At 35.6% G+C, this 15865-nt stretch overlaps 1 protein-coding gene across 2 annotated transcripts in view; it reads right to left on the bottom strand.

Annotated features, from left to right (window-relative positions):
- Positions 1-304: 304 nt before the first annotated feature.
- NUP133 (nucleoporin 133) overlaps positions 305-15865 on the bottom strand; it is a 34719-nt gene continuing 19158 nt past the window's right edge. Inside the window, exons 17-26 of one of the 2 annotated variants that reach the window (XM_051783511.1) lie at positions 15495-15594; positions 14265-14507; positions 12942-13075; positions 11231-11389; positions 9654-9789; positions 7736-7854; positions 6183-6263; positions 4837-4901; positions 2402-2490; positions 305-1346 (exon numbers count right to left, since the gene is read on the bottom strand). In XM_051783511.1, coding sequence (XP_051639471.1) covers positions 1210-1346; positions 2402-2490; positions 4837-4901; positions 6183-6263; positions 7736-7854; positions 9654-9789; positions 11231-11389; positions 12942-13075; positions 14265-14507; positions 15495-15594 — 1263 coding nt within the window. In that variant the 3' untranslated portion in view covers positions 305-1209. The remainder of the gene's footprint in view (positions 1347-2401; positions 2491-4836; positions 4902-6182; positions 6264-7735; positions 7855-9653; positions 9790-11230; positions 11390-12941; positions 13076-14264; positions 14508-15494; positions 15595-15865) is intronic. The other variant, XM_051783512.1, reaches the window with a different exon arrangement.

Below are 15865 nucleotides of genomic sequence, written 5' to 3'. Positions count from 1 at the left end.
CTACTAGTGCATTTCTTTCCCATATTAGTTAGAACCTCTAGATAAATCTATTCTTCCAAACATGTTCAGACTCTCAGCCCAGCTTACTGTATTAGTACAGGGAGGAGGGGAAGCCACGGAAGGGGAGCTGTGCTTTTAAAACTAGAAACTGGATTCTCTTCAACCAATTTAACTTCTGACCTTCTCAGCTGTTGGATCAAGTTGTTGCAGCAGGCATGGAGCCAGACAAGTAAAACATAAGGGCATGCAAGTTGCTCTGCAGTCACTGACTCTTGAGCTACATGCAAAAGAAAGGTGCAACACATCAGATCTCACTAACTTTTATTTAAAGATTAAATGCTGACAATCACTGAAATTAAAATAGAGAAGTTAAATGGAATTTTTTTTTCCCATGTCAGAGATAACTAACTGGGGCAGTGGAGTAAAAGAAAAGAAAAAAGAAAATTAGTACCATCTATCAGTAGAGAACAAGGTGCAGAGTAAGGAAGATCCTGTTGGACTCCCACACTATGGTAACTACTTTCTAGGTTTCATCTGAGCCTAGGCACGAACAGTTCCTGTGAATGACAGCATGGTGAGCTACTGTCAACACCTGGGGCTGTGATTTCAGTTCGGAGAAACATTAATGCTGGATGACTGCATAGCTTACTTAAGAAACAACTGGTTATTCCATTGGATAACTCCACTCTGTACAACACTTTTTGCTGTAGAAACTGGCTAATTGCAATGTTGCATTAGAGGTTACTGGCACAAAAAGGATAACTGGCTTGTTACTGATCACTCAGTTTGTCTGTGACAGAAAGGAATAAAGTACAGTTCTCATTCAGAGTTCTCTGGTCCAGTAAATATACCATTCTTTCAGTTTATATCTGTAAGGTTAAACCTTTTCAAAACATTTTAATGTTTTGAAAACCCTCTTGTGCTGGGTGTCTGTGTATCTTCTGAGTCTCAGGCAGGACTCATAGTAATGAAGATACAGAACAAAACAGAGAGTTTATGAAAGGCATGGAAAAACTTTATTTTTATTTTGCCTGAAAACACAACTCTGGCTCCCCTGACTAAAGCATCAATGTCTATACATTTAAGACCAAGTATATTACTACTCACATAGATTTTAGCACAGTGCTAGCAAAAAACCAAACAAAACATAAAAAAGTATAAAAGCATTCAAGAGTTCTTTAGAAAAAATATTTAAAAAAACAGTGAGAATCATGCTTGTCCCTGAACGTAGAGTTCATAGTTTGCTTTTAACACAAATTCGAAGTAAGCATTGTATTTCAAGTTGCCAAGTTCATTTGCTTGCAGCAAGTCCTTCACCTCTGGTAAATATTCACTTAACTGGACTCCTACAACACAAAACCATTCATTACAACGCTGATAAAAGTACGCTTCATTAGTAGTTATGATAATTTTTAAGTAAACACCTCTTCCTGCCTCATAGTTAAATTACTCTTCTGGAATTGGGAAGCTCTAATTCTATTATACACATCAAGAAATACAATAAAGTTTAAGCAGCCTGTAAAACTGAGTTTAAAAAGTTAATAATTTTTACTTAAACAGAGCTCAGTAATTTAATGATTAACCTCAAATCCAAGCTTTACATAACACTTCAACAAAATAAAAATAAATCATAAATAAAAGAAAGAAAAGGAAAGAGAAAAGAAAGCTCAGTCAAGTAATTAACATGTATCAGGTGCAACAGTTCATTCTGGGCTGTGAGACTCTTACAAGAGGAAGGACATTGACAGGATCAGACACACAAAACCACAACTGTTCTGAAAAACTTCATTTTTCTATTTTCCACATGGAACCTTCTCTGTTTTGGAAAAAGTTCATATGCAGTAATATTTAAAACAGACTTAGAGTCTCAATTGCTTTCCTTCTCTCACTCCCTCCTCCAGCTGTAACTTCCATGGTCACAACTTCCTATGGTCAGCTTTAACTAGAGAATGGGAAGTATTTTTATATTTTTTTTTTTGCTTTTGGAGAGAGAACACAAAAGCAAAAACCATTTTAGCTTAAACAGATTAAGTTCTTCTGAGTGACAGTTAATTAGTTATTAATCCTGTACCCTACAGAAGATATGCATTTCACTCCAGAAGACCTACTTTACTGTACTGTAAGAAACCGCTAAAAATCTGGTAGGTGCCTTACTGAGCAAATCATTTGAGGGTACTAGGATTACAACCAGATTATAACCCAGAAATCTGCTCATGTCTTACCTGCCTGAACATTTTACAGAGATAGAATTAGCTCTATATGATTTTAATTGTCTAGTGGAATGCATTTTCATTACTCTGAGAATTTCTTGTCACTACTTCTTACATATTAGTGTTCATCTTAAGCAGCTTTTGAAACAACTAAATTTCAGACCCTTCAATTACATTTAAGTCCACTTTACCTTCTTTCAATAGCTTTTGTAGTATTTTCACAAATATACTATCTTTAGATGCTTCAATTGGATCATCTCTACCATCTGAACAAGACCATCTGCAAGTCAAAGAATAATTGGGGAAAGAATGGCACAGATGAAATAAAATTAAAACTAACAAGAACAAAAAACACAGGAAAATTTGATACTTTATCAAAGGTGATTAATACATGTCCTCATGGAAGACACTTGGCTATAGCTCAAAGCAAGAGGTTTTCTATCTTTGTTAATAACTTTTTATTCCAAGAGTAAAATTGCAATGAAATTACAATGTCGTCTAGTTAGGAGGACAATAGGAATGTCTCCCTTCCTCTAAACCATAAAACCCCCCACAAACAACATTATTTCTTTGATAAAATAAAACTATTGTCCATCAAGATAAGAATTACCTGTTCTCAGTAATTATATTTTATGTTTGAGATTATGAAAGTATAGATTCTTTTTTTTTTGTAGAATAAAAGAAGCAATTTACTCAAACCAAAACAAAAAGCAAACACTGAGAAAAGAGAAAAAAACCATTGTAAAATCTAAGCTGCAGGCCTGTAACAGCACACACAGACACAAAATGAAGTTTGTCTCCTTTGTGTTAAATGTTAAAACTCATGAGAGCCAGTTTCACCTGTGATACAAAAAAACCCCAAACAGATTTTTCTAAGAGAAAGAGTATTTTAAATGACAATTTCTCATCCTTACAGAGCTTTATATGTAGCAGTTTCAAGTCAACACCAACCTAACTTGTTTTGTTGCGGTTCTAACCTTTCAGTTGTTAAAATTTCCTGTCCCAAATGTTAAGCTGCCAGACAAAACCAGTTCTCATATCAATCCCTAAACTATCATGGGCCAGTGCGAACGTGCTTGCACCAGATCTGGACCTGGCTCCCAGAACCTATTACTGACAAATTCTCTGTACTTCACTGAAACCACAGTTTTATCCTGGATGTCACTTCAACTCTTAAATGTCTAGGATTTCATCCTTAATTCTACTGGGAAAAATGTGAGGAAAGGAGGGAGGGAAGGGGGTACAGGGATTTTCTCCTCTTAGGCACAGAGGAGGATAGTGAGGACTCTATCAGAACATTAGGAGCACATCCAGCAAGGCTCTCCATCCTACCTGAGAACCTCACCACCACCTGTAGCCCTTAACCTAGAAAACAGATGCCATCCTTAAAAGTAGGTTCTGTAACATGGCGAATGCTTACTTTTGCACACAGATGAAAGTCAACACTACCTCTTTTGAAACAGCAATCAGCCTCTTTGTACAGCCTTTGTGAGCCTCGCTAGACTGGAAACTCAACTGGGACATCAAGTTTTCTAAACACTGTTCAGTCATCTCAAATTGCCTCTGGTTAGCTACCAGAGTGCCCAAAATCTTGTCAGCATTATGTATGTTTGAACAGTAAAATTTTACATTCAAAATCCTGTTCTTGGCCCAGGGAAGATAGGTCATAAACCAATAACTGGACTGGTGCCATGCAGGAGTTCTGGATTCCTCTGTCTCTAAAATAATAGGAAGGGGACACTTGGAATATTGTGAACCTGTTTCTGCATATTATTTGTGTCGTATGTGGCAATAACTTAGTCATGCAACTAGGAATTTATTTTCTAGAAACTACCATCCTTTGGAATCTATCCTATGCACAAGTGTGAATGCAAATGCTGCTTATTTCAGTTTTAATCACAAATGGCACAGTGCATTTGGAATGTATTCTCATCCTTTCTTGAGTCCCTCTTGGAACACAGGTAGGAGTTAGAAAAGCTAAAGACTTCTGAAACTTAAAAAGAAGAGGGAGGAAATGCCATCTGAGTTATTTAAGCTGGGAGAAAACAGTGCCACTGTTGGAGGAGAAGATTTTCGGGACCAATTGGTTTCAGCCTATATTTGGTTTTGAATGTCCTTAAGTGTGGCTCTTCTAAGCAGTATTTAGGCTTCGATCTCTTCCAGTCATGAATGCAGCTTTAACTCTAAAAGATCATGACCTTGTCAACTGATCATGAACTTTTGTCACTTGGCTGAAACCAAGTGGAATAAAGGCTTGCAGGGAGTGACCTCTGCACATGTTGCTCTTATTAGAGAGCTTTTATTTGAGATGCCTCAAATGAAAAAAAAAACTTCAGTGTAGGTCACTTCTTTTACTTTAGGAAAGGGTTCAAGTATAAAAGCTGCATGGCTACATTTTTGTGTCAAGTGCCAAGAATGCATAGTAGGTTGCTGTGAGATAAACGAACAAAGTACTACAGATTTTTTTTGCTAGGGTTTCACTTTACAAATAAGAAGATACATTATACTTTACTAACCTTATACTACAAAATTCAATCTTTTTAGTGAGTTAGAGAATAGTACACTAAAATGTAATTCTGGAGAAGCTATGTCACAAATACTCCCAGTATCTTATATGCATACTTACCCATCTCTTTGGAGAGCCTTACAGAGAATTTTAAGTTTAAGATCATTTACATCCACTTCCTCTTCCTTCAATTCATATAAGGAGAAAAAAAACAGGTAAATTAAAATTTTAAGGTTTTTTACAAAAGAAATAATCACTTTGTCACACAGATTACACCAATGACTTAGACCCTTCAATCACCGAACATAGTTTTTAACACATACTAAAAAGATGATCTGATCGGACTGCTGAAACACCAAACACTGTTTCTATCTGAAATCACGGCTCAGACTTTCCATATCACACTTGACTGCTGAAGTCCAACTAACTCGATTTTAAAAAGGGTATATTTTAAAATATCAGTTTGTAAAATATTGTATTCCAGACAAGTTTTATTTTACGATGTGCTAAATGGCAACCGAAGTCATGGTTCTTTTTCCAGCATGGCCAAGCTAACTAGTGTGCATTAGTGTCCACATTAGAATATAGGTTTTATGAATATAACAGTAAATGACTTCAAAGATATACACTTGATCTGGAAAGGCATCCCCTTCACTGCACAGAAACTTCGAGGTAATTGTTGTCAAGCCCCTTTTGAAATATAATGTCAGAAAAACAACCATATGGTTTTTTTCAGCTCTTGATGTCCTGAAGCATCACATCTACTTTAAATTCCCCCCATAAGGGAAACCACGAACACTTGAATTTTAAAGCCTGGAAGCCAAAGGGTGGGTCTCAACTTTACGCTACACTTTTGTAAGGGAAAAGCAGGGAAAACAGGAAAAGAGCTGTTTTTTAGACTCTAAACCACCATCTCCAATTTGTGCTGAATGGTTCTACACAAATTGTTACAAACTTAAATATCTGTAAAAAAAATAATTTTGAAATCTCATGGGTTTAGAATGACATTTATCTTACTTAGATGCAAAAAAAATAGTTGGGAAAAAAAGCAGACAGCAAATCTGTGGTTCAATGTTATTTACATGTTAAAAAGCTGGTGACTATCCCACGTTACCTCATGACAATCAGCGAAATTGCCAAGAGGGAAGACGCAAGAATTAAACTACTAAAAACAGACAATCTCTGTGTCATTTGGAGACAGCCCGTAGGGAAGCAAGGCCCTAAGAAAGAAACTATATACTATAAATGGGAAGTGAAGATGAAGAGTGTCATTTTTCTTAAATTATCTAAACCACATTTGGCATTAAGTCTCCAGTGACTTAAAAACAAACTGAGAAAATACTTTGGGGGTTGTTTTAATTACCATACACTAAGCTAGTATGTTATTTAACTACAGATGCACCATCCTAACTTAAATAATAATAAATAAGACTCTAGGTTAGAAATCCCTCAAAAAGTTTTCTTACCTCATCAATATATTCCAGCAGATCGAGTGCTTTCTTGAAGTCATATTCATTGGCTCTTCTGTTCTCATCACATATGTACATCTATGATATGAGAGATTAACATGGAGAACTATTTTTAGCCTACAAACTAATGTAACCGGTATCACAGACAACTCACTGTGGGAAGACCACCATGTATTTTCCGTTTACATGACCCTCTCATGAAAATATGTCTTGATTCAACTGCAAGTATTTTTATACCAAGGAATATATTTAAGGTTTTAGAGCAGCATTCCACCTACATGACAATGGTCTGTGGAAAAACGATATTGGATATAAGGCTGCTAGGTTTCAAATTTAAATGCCATTTAAGGCTGTAACATTCCTGGACTATTGTAGCCAGAGCTCAGCTCCACAAATAAGCTCTCAGAATTATTTTGGTAATCAAGCTCAAAGCAGTACTTATGCACATTTGCTGCCTTTCTCCTTTTAAAAACAACAGGTTTGCTATCAGTATTTCACAAACTCCGATTCTAAATTAGTACTTCAAAGGAAAATTAACACTAACACTCTTTTAATTCACACTTTGCAAATTTCATTCTTGAGTTGCAAGCAGCAAGTATGAACGTTGGTTTGACAACAGAGAGAATTCAGAAAAACTGTCGTGGTGTCAGCGATTGCCAAGTCATGAGTGACACTACCTACTCTTCCCTAGTTCCACAGGTAGCCTCATTTAAAGACAGAGGTAATGACTTCACAACCTGCTGTAAGCACTGTTCTAAGAAAATGAGGAGAACGTAAACAAGCATGCTTTGGATTTTCCACAGGATTACAGAAAAATAAGGAGTTGCAAAACTGACACCCAGACAGGACCTGATTTTCTTTTAATGTATTGCTTTTATTCATGGAACACTTTTTGTGCGCATCATTGGATGCTAAAAGTACGTGGCCAACAAGGCAGAAACAGTAAGGCTACTGGTTCCAGACTATCACCAGAAAGGGGTGTGGAAAAGAAGTCAGCATTATTAGTGATCCCAGCACTGGAGCAGTTCATGTTGTTTCATTATGGGTTAGATTTTTGTAAAAGAAAACAGAAGTAGAAACAGTTCAGGTGCCTCTTTGAAACAGGTGACCAAAAGCCTCTTCCTGCATCTAGTCCTTCCTTTTTCTATTTTGTGGCATCCTTCTCCACTAACATAGAATTCTTTGTTCGTTCTGCCTTCCAAGTTCTTCCCTATTGAAAATGTAAATGAAGGTAGAAACTGTCTCACCTCTAAAACCTGTCTTAGATCAATAAATCAACTTCCAGCACTGATTTGATTTGCTTTTTCTTGTAGCAGCACTCTAAAGCACACATTCAACAAAAAGAAATTTGAACTAAAAACCAGAATTCTGAAGTTTGGTGCTGGCAGAAACTAAGCAAAGTTAAAATAATTCAAACATTGGATCTTGAGGTGCTTAGCAAGTCATATGAGGGATAAAGGCAGTCATGATCTTCTCGTTTATTTTATCAATAGAGGCAGAAAACATACTGGAACTTTACCTATGTAATGAAGTAAACATTAGATACTTACATCAATGAGCTGAGATGCAGACAACACTGGCATATCATTGAGGTTCAGCTGTTTCTCTGCCAGTAATTGTTCGGGAAGTGTCTCCTGATGTAACAAAAAGCGCTCCTGCTCTGCTATTTCTTGTCATTTAAGGAAATGAATGTTTCATGTTATTAAGATGTAATAATAAATTCTGCGGCATAATAGTAACTGTCAACTCACAATATTATTCAAGTCTACAAGTGTTTGTTATGAAGCATTCTGTTTGGACGCTAAGCTACATTCCCGAAGCAGAGAAACACTTCCACTTCACCATCCTGGTGAACCAGTTTTTACTTTCCACTCAGGTTCCCAGTGTAGTGAAGATGGATAACTACTTTTTTCCCAAAACTATGAAAGGAATACATAGGATTGGACAGAAGCTGTTGTACTGTGCAGGAAAGCAAGTTGGTTGCAATTTTTAAGAACTACCTTTTGGCTGAAGACATGTAACATAGATTTGTTCCATCTCATGAATTGTTCAATTTTTGATTTGTTTTATATTTGCCAGCATGATCTGCTTCAGGGCCAGAAACTTATTAGGCTGAGACAATCAAAATGGAATAGCATCAGCCACACTATAAGAACCTCGCCCAATCCCACTCAATTCCACTGCACAGCAGAAAGCGGAAAATAACTCTAAGGAGCATTTTATCTGTTTAAAGAAATAAGCAAAATGTGACAGGAATAGTTATTCTTACATTATCAATAGGAAACTGATACACAAAGACCTTCAGTTTTAAAAACTGTATCATGTACCACACAGAAATGTGCAGCAGAGTAAAGTCCAGAAGAAATCTTGAGTCCACCAGCCTATTGAAATAAAGCTTTGATTTTCTCATTTTTCTACAGTTTTCCTATTTAAAGATGAGATTCTTCACATCTGCAGAGGCATTTTCAAAGTGATGAATAAATAAATTTAAACTTCAAGATTTCATCTAATGTTATAACTTAAAGGGTAGATAATACATTATTATTACTATTATGAGCTAAAAATAATTTGTAGAGCCTACTTAGTTAACATAATTATTACAAGGCTTTCTAAACAGGATTTAAGAACTGTACATAACACAGAGAGATAAATACACAGCTAAATGGAAGTAAGCTTGAGCAGTAACCTCAAGTCATATTCCAAAGCTTCCCCCTGGTGGCCAGAATCCTTTAACTAGTAGTGCAGAGGTGCCTTTTCACAAATTCACAGCACATGTCCTGCACAAACTATTTTCCAAAGGGATAGGAATAGCAGAGCAGTGAAACTGCTGCATTTTGAAGCAGAATAGGTATTCCTAATTTTCCCATTTACATCTGTTCAGTTAGAGCACGATGAAGCACTGTCATGGTAATTTTTCTAGATACAGAGATCAAGATGCTGAGAAAGCACTTCTTGATCACAACTGTATGTATTTGCAGGTTCATAATTGCAATACAACACAGTTACTATATTTCCTTGTACAGACTGTGAGCCTCAGGACTTGAGAAGAATTCGAAGTTGAATGCCATTCAATAAACAGAAATTAAATAATTTTTACCTTGCATCTGAAATATAAAATGGAGATTCATGAAAATATATTCAGCGTGAACGGTTTACAAGTTTCAGTCACTTCAGAACTGTCTAATTTCTCAAAGAACTATGTAGGTTGCTATTGATGCCAATATTTTACATGTTATCAGAAAAAGTGAAAGGTACAAATTTCCCATTCTTGTAGTCCTAAGTCGTAGGTGACAGTGAATACTGAGGTTACTACCTCATGCTGTCTTCCTCGTGCTTCCTAAAATGAGCAAAATCATCAGTCCATTTATTCTTACCACATTGTTAGAGCCCTGAACGTAACAAATTAACAATCTGAAAAATTAACGTGATTCTAATTCAATAACTTACTTCGTCCTTTTTATTTCTCACCTTCTATTTTCTCTTGCAGTATGTCTTCTGAAAAGTCAGACGCTAATGCAGCTAATTTGCTCAAGCCAAGAAGTGTTTTCTTCTTTGCAAAATATCTTGTCTCCATATTTGCTAAAGTCTGCAATGTTCTGTGAGCCTAAAATTAATAAAGATGCTGTAAATCAGTTTTATAAATTAAGGTCAGAAGGTTAACAGACAAGGATTTTATCTGAACAGCAGTCTCACAGGTATTTATTATTATAAATATAACTATATATATACTATAACCTTTATTTTTAAAAGTTGTACCGTTTGCATAATAAAGCTGCATTATACTCTTCAGGAAGAGACATAGGTCTCTCCCTTCCAATACTACTGAAAAAAAAATCCTTTCAGTATTGATCAAGGAAAACTACCTTATGATCAAAGGATAAATTGCAACTTCATCTATTGTATCTCTGGGATCTAATTTAAGGATCTAATTTAAGGCTTTGCAATAAAAGCCAGGCAAATATGCTTTGACAGAACACTTTTGCATGCAGATTGATTTATCTGCTAATTTGGGAATCTGAAAAAATAGAATTATATGTATAACTGTTGCAGTAAACAAATAGATAGGCAAGAATTTATTTGTCTATCAGACAAGAGAACAAAGTTTCTGAGCACTTACTCAGAAATAAAATATCTAGACTGAACTAGTTGTATATTTTAGAATCCCTGCCCCCTCTTCATAGTGCTTTCCTGTAACTCAGAAAATCTCCATCGACACAAATAGAGTATTACAATATTCTTGGAGGTGGTTTTTTTTGTTTTGGTTTTGGCTGGGCTTTGGGGGGGATGTTTTGTTTGTTTAAGGGACATATGGCATTATCAACTTACAATTTGCAGTGGGATAAACATTTCCATGCTTTGCATGCTTAAATGTGCAGGTGGATTGAAAGAAACCATTTTTGTTTTGAAATAGTTTAATTGCTAAAGTGAAATACATTCATAAGTCTAGCAGAGGGAAGGAAAGACTGACCAGCAAAAAGAGGAAAAAGAATAACTGGACAGCTTAGAAGGCAACAAAGGATCACGTTTAAAACAATGTCACATTAATCTATTCACATGCACATTTGCTATTAAAAAGTACTTTTAAACTATGCATGTAAGTGATTAATCAATAGCTTTTTTACTTTTGTGACACCTTCAAATTCGCTGGCTTAAAGAAATTAGTCTTGAAACAGAAGTTTCAGTTTTTCCCTCAACAGATAATCTTATAATGCTATTGATATTCACTGTAAAACCCCAATTCCACTGAACTAGTGACCATGCAGCCAACCCAAACTTCCTTGGTAAAAAATACTAGCCACCAACAAGGGATGAGCATGCCTAACTCCCACTACATGGTGCAGTGGCTTAGATGATATACTAGATGGTTCCTGAAGGAAGGCTTTTGGTACTCCATTAACTATCTGTGTCATCTCTCCCCAAACTCATGTAAGATAAGCTGTCTTTTGATGATGAAGAGTCATAACTAGATAACCTGCCTACGTGAATATGTATTTGACCTGTTTGACATGTGATATTTCAGTTTGCTTGTATTTAAGAAACCCTACCTTTTGCAAATCCTGACTATTTATTTCATGTAACCAGCTCAGATGTTCATGAGCTTGCAAGAAACTGGCCAGCTGTCCATGCTGAGCAATAGGTTGAGATAACAGCTTCCCTCGTTTTCCTTTTTCTAGATACCAGCGAAACAGGAAATCTGAAAAATTCTGAAAATAAAAGGAATATGAACACTTTTAAAGTTACATTTATTTATATATATATATATATATATGTATAATGCTTTATAAAATACAATTGGACAGAAAGTAGTAAGAACCTGCTTGATAAAACCAGACACACAACAGAAAATACAGTGGTGATGAAAAAACATAAGAGCCCTGATAGAACTAGTGTTTAAATTCATAAGCTACTCTGTAATAGATGCTGATAAACACAGAATCCTTCAATGGAAGCAAAGGAAATACCAAATGTAAATTCTTCACATTAACACACAAGAACAGAAACAAGTATCACATCAATCACAATTCTAGTTTCATTTTTATACTTGTTCCTTTGCCCCCCTGAAAACTCCATCTTATTATTTCCTTTCATAAATAAATTTACGTCCACTGTCAATGTTTTTGAAACATTCCCTCCTATCTCCAAGTGAATCTACAATCTTACTCCCTCAGGCATTGTTAAAAAACTTTTTTTTTTATTAAAAACACCCTGTTTTATCTTCAAAAACTTCAATGTGAAATAACTAATCAGGATTTATGTTTGAGATTTAATTTAGTCTTTTCAGGATAATTTTAGAATAATGCTACATTGAAAAAATTAAGTTTGAAGAGGTCTTCAGTCTGATAGTCTATCCATTAACCACACTAATCTTTTTTTAGGAAGTCTTAAATCTCCCCTTTAAAATAAAGCATGTGAAAAGGGAAAATAAAAAGGTAATTTATCCCCTTTGGCAGTCACTCTAAATATTTAAGCCTCACTGTTGAAAAAGTTTGCTATAACTTCTGTCCATTACTGCTACTTTTGTATTTTCTTATTAAAACAACCTTTCTGTACTGTCTTTTTTAGAAAACATGTAGACAGCAGTTGTGGAAATCTAAACAAATCGATCTCACCAATTCTCAAATTAAGAACCTTTTGTACCAGTCCCACTCACTTCAAGTAATCCCTACTGCCTTTTCCTTAAGCTTTCCCATATTTCAGCACACTTATAAGATTTTACACTAGATTTTAACAGACACTGGAAAAGCTGTCCAACAAGTACATAGCAAGACAACGAAAGAAACCTTAAAACAACACCCTACCTCCCTACTCTTGACTGCTTTTTAAACATTATATTTATACATTAACTACTTCTCTATTTATAAATTAAACAATCTTCTTTTCTGGAAATTATCCTTAAATTTATATTGCATTAGTTAAATAAAACAACAGCATCTCTGAGAAGTCACAAAATGCTGAAAAACGTTAAGAGTTTATGTGTTTGAGGCACTATGCCACAAAAGCCGCTACCCATGCAGTTGGTACCCGTATTTCTGCTGACTTGCTTTGCAGTCTCAGGGTAAAGTACTCCATTGAATATTTTACAGTGAACATTGACTTCAATTTTTCACATTACCCCTATATGTATATGTAAATACATATGCTTAAAAAAACCACAGAACCACTCCCCCCCAGAAAAACAAACAATAAATTTTGCAACATTTCAGGTGCAAACCTACTATAAAACACTATCTAAAGGAAACAGAAAAAAAGACTTACCTGATCTGCAAACTGAGTCATGTAACGTTGTAATCTGGCCTGGTTGTCTGTCTGCTCGCACATCTGCACCAGGATATCAAAGTCGCAGTACTTCTCTGCTAAAGCAGCTGCCATCTGGTACTGTCCCAGGGAAACTAAGGAACCAAGAAAAAGAAGTTATACCAGACATGCTCAGCATTGTCTGTAAGAGAATGACCCAGGGCAGAAACCAGAAAAACAAAAACAGGTTTCAAGTGTTCCCATTGAGGAGATACTTACACGTTCCCAAAGAAACATTCCCCTACTGCATCCATCTCCTGTGCACATGCAAGCTCAATACCTACCACCTCTGTCCCACAATACAAGAGGAACAAAAGGAATACTAAATGCTCAGTATATATATATTCCATTGTCTTTGAAACTTAGCATCATCTCTTTGTACTGGGAGAGGGGACCCCACCCATGACTTAATATCTGTAATAACAGCCACTTAATTACACAAAGTGAAGAAACAGCAGGTAAAGGCTTTTGATAAAGAACAAAACAAATAAAGACTACTGGGTTTGTATTAAAAAGATATTACTTAGAATCCTTCCTTTTGGTTCAGTTAAATAGGTAAGAGTTAGAAGAATACTCGATTTTGTTTGCAAGGAAATATAAGCCTTAATTTAACATAATGATACAAAACGTATTATAAGCTAACAGAGCCCATGAATGTCAGTAAAAGGGAGAATAAGAATTTAAACTTTTCTTAAGAATGCTCAAGAATGATTATTAGATTCTTACACTCATATAATGTGTTTTAGTCTATAAAAATTAAAATGTATTTACTCCAAGTTAATACGTGACAGTCACTTATTCAATAAAGACTTCATAACATTCAACATATTAAACAATGGATATGATTATTAAATAATCAAGATTCCAAAAGTAACTTTTCCCTGAAAAACACTAAACAAGCTTTCAGGCATATAAGTTTATCGCAGCTTGCAACAATATAAACATTTCAAAATCCATTTATAGACTATTTTCATCCATGATAAAATCCTGCCAGAAAAATACAACAAGTTAGCAGAGGAAAAAAATTCAAAGCAGCAACAGGTCTAATAAGAGGCGTATACCTCTTATACTGCAGTGGATGCAGTCCTAGATGCAATCCTGTAATCTGTTTTTATTTTGTAAATATCTCATTAAATCATAAAAACAGTCACTTATACTCTGAAAGCAAATGCATAGAACAAATAGAATTCATACACAGAGGTCATTTACTCTATCAGACTTGTGTCATTTCCTCACTGAATGGACCATTTAATCCTTGCATTAAAGAAAACAGACAGTACTTACGGAGAGGAGACAAGAGCTCCGATCTTTTCTGGACATATTCCATTTCCAGATTGCTGTATCGCTCCTGATCAGCCAGGCGATCCACAGACTTGAGTTGAGAAATGTAGCCATCCAGGAAGCAATCCAGTAGTGCCACCAGCTGCTCAGCCACAACGCTGCGGAGGTTACTGTCCACCTGGGGATATACCACCTTCAGGATGATTCCGTGCTGACGCGTTACTGCTGCACGAACGCCGCTGGATGCTTGGGAACACAACAGGGGGAACATTAAAACAACAACCCTAGCACCACGGCAATCTGTCCTGAAGTGTAAGAAAAACATTAGTATTTATAATTAAAAAAAAAAAATAGAAGGAAAAAAGCTAATAAATGTTTAAATTTTAAAAATCAAAGCAATACCCAAAAAAACACCTATTCTCATCTACCTTTATATATTAAATTTGGCCAAGATGTGGTAAACAAAAAAACTGCCTCTGAACTACACAGATCTATGCTGTCAAGTATCAATATTAGCTCTTTTTCCAGAAGAAAAGAATCAATTCCATGAACTCTAAGCAAAGTAAGAGAATACACAGAAGGAAAAGGCAACTTTTTTCAACCGGATTTAAATACTTCGGTGTAGTCATCACAACATAAGACCAGAATAGTGGCATGGGTCCTGCTATTCAAAAGATTTTTATCCTGGAAGCACTAAACAAGTGTGTTTTAGACATACAGGCCACAAGGAAGCTTAAGCACCAACTGGAAAATGCTTTCTTCTGCAAACACTTGTTCTGATAATTTTCCTGTTATTCAACTACCAAAACAAAATACACTTAGGGAAATGGAGAACCATCAGTCCTTTTAAAACAGTTACAGATCACATTTTATGATTTATTTTAATGTTATGTATCCCACAGATCTGCCAATCAGAACCAATGCATAAAAAAAATAATTATAAAAATTATAAAATCAGTTTTGTTTCCCAAACTTGTAGTTTTGTAGTCAAATTTCTAATGCAAGTTTTAAAAAGTTATCATCAATACTGGACAAAATAAGTGTTCATTGATTCATTCCATTTCATTCCCTAAATTAAAACTTTAGCTTCTCTTATCCTTACTGACAACCCTGTAGCAGCTTTTAACAGGAAGTTTAAAATTCAGACTGAAATTCATGTGTTCTGAAACTTACGAAAACAGCTTTTTGGTTAGCTTTTTTCATAATTAAAAAATTGTAATAATAATTTCTCACCTGTCCATGGAATATATTCAGGTTCTCTTTCTGGAAGCTCTCCTGTTTTATATGAAGAGGCTCTAGACTGACGATACTGACAGGCAGCTTGTAGCATGTCCTATTTAAAGGCAAGGATGTAAGTATTTTAAAGTCTACCTCCATATACACAGACCATAAAAGGTGTTGTCTTTTATAATTCTGAGATGTTCTTTTAATATCCCCATTCTTTCTACAGAATCACAGAATATCCTGAGTTGGAAGGGACCCATAAGGATCATTGAGTCCAGCTCCTGGCTCTGCGCAGGACCATCCCCAAGTCACACCATGTGCCTGAAGGTATCATCCAAACACTTCTGGAACTCTGTCAGGCTTGGTGCTGTGACCACTTC

The sequence above is a fragment of the Manacus candei genome, unplaced genomic scaffold (assembly GCF_025592945.1).
Source record: "Manacus candei isolate 608988 ecotype Guabito, Panama unplaced genomic scaffold, ASM2559294v1 h1tg000017l, whole genome shotgun sequence".
Classification (NCBI taxonomy): Eukaryota; Metazoa; Chordata; class Aves; order Passeriformes; family Pipridae; genus Manacus; species Manacus candei.
This window is presented reverse-complemented; position numbering and strand designations above follow the sequence as displayed.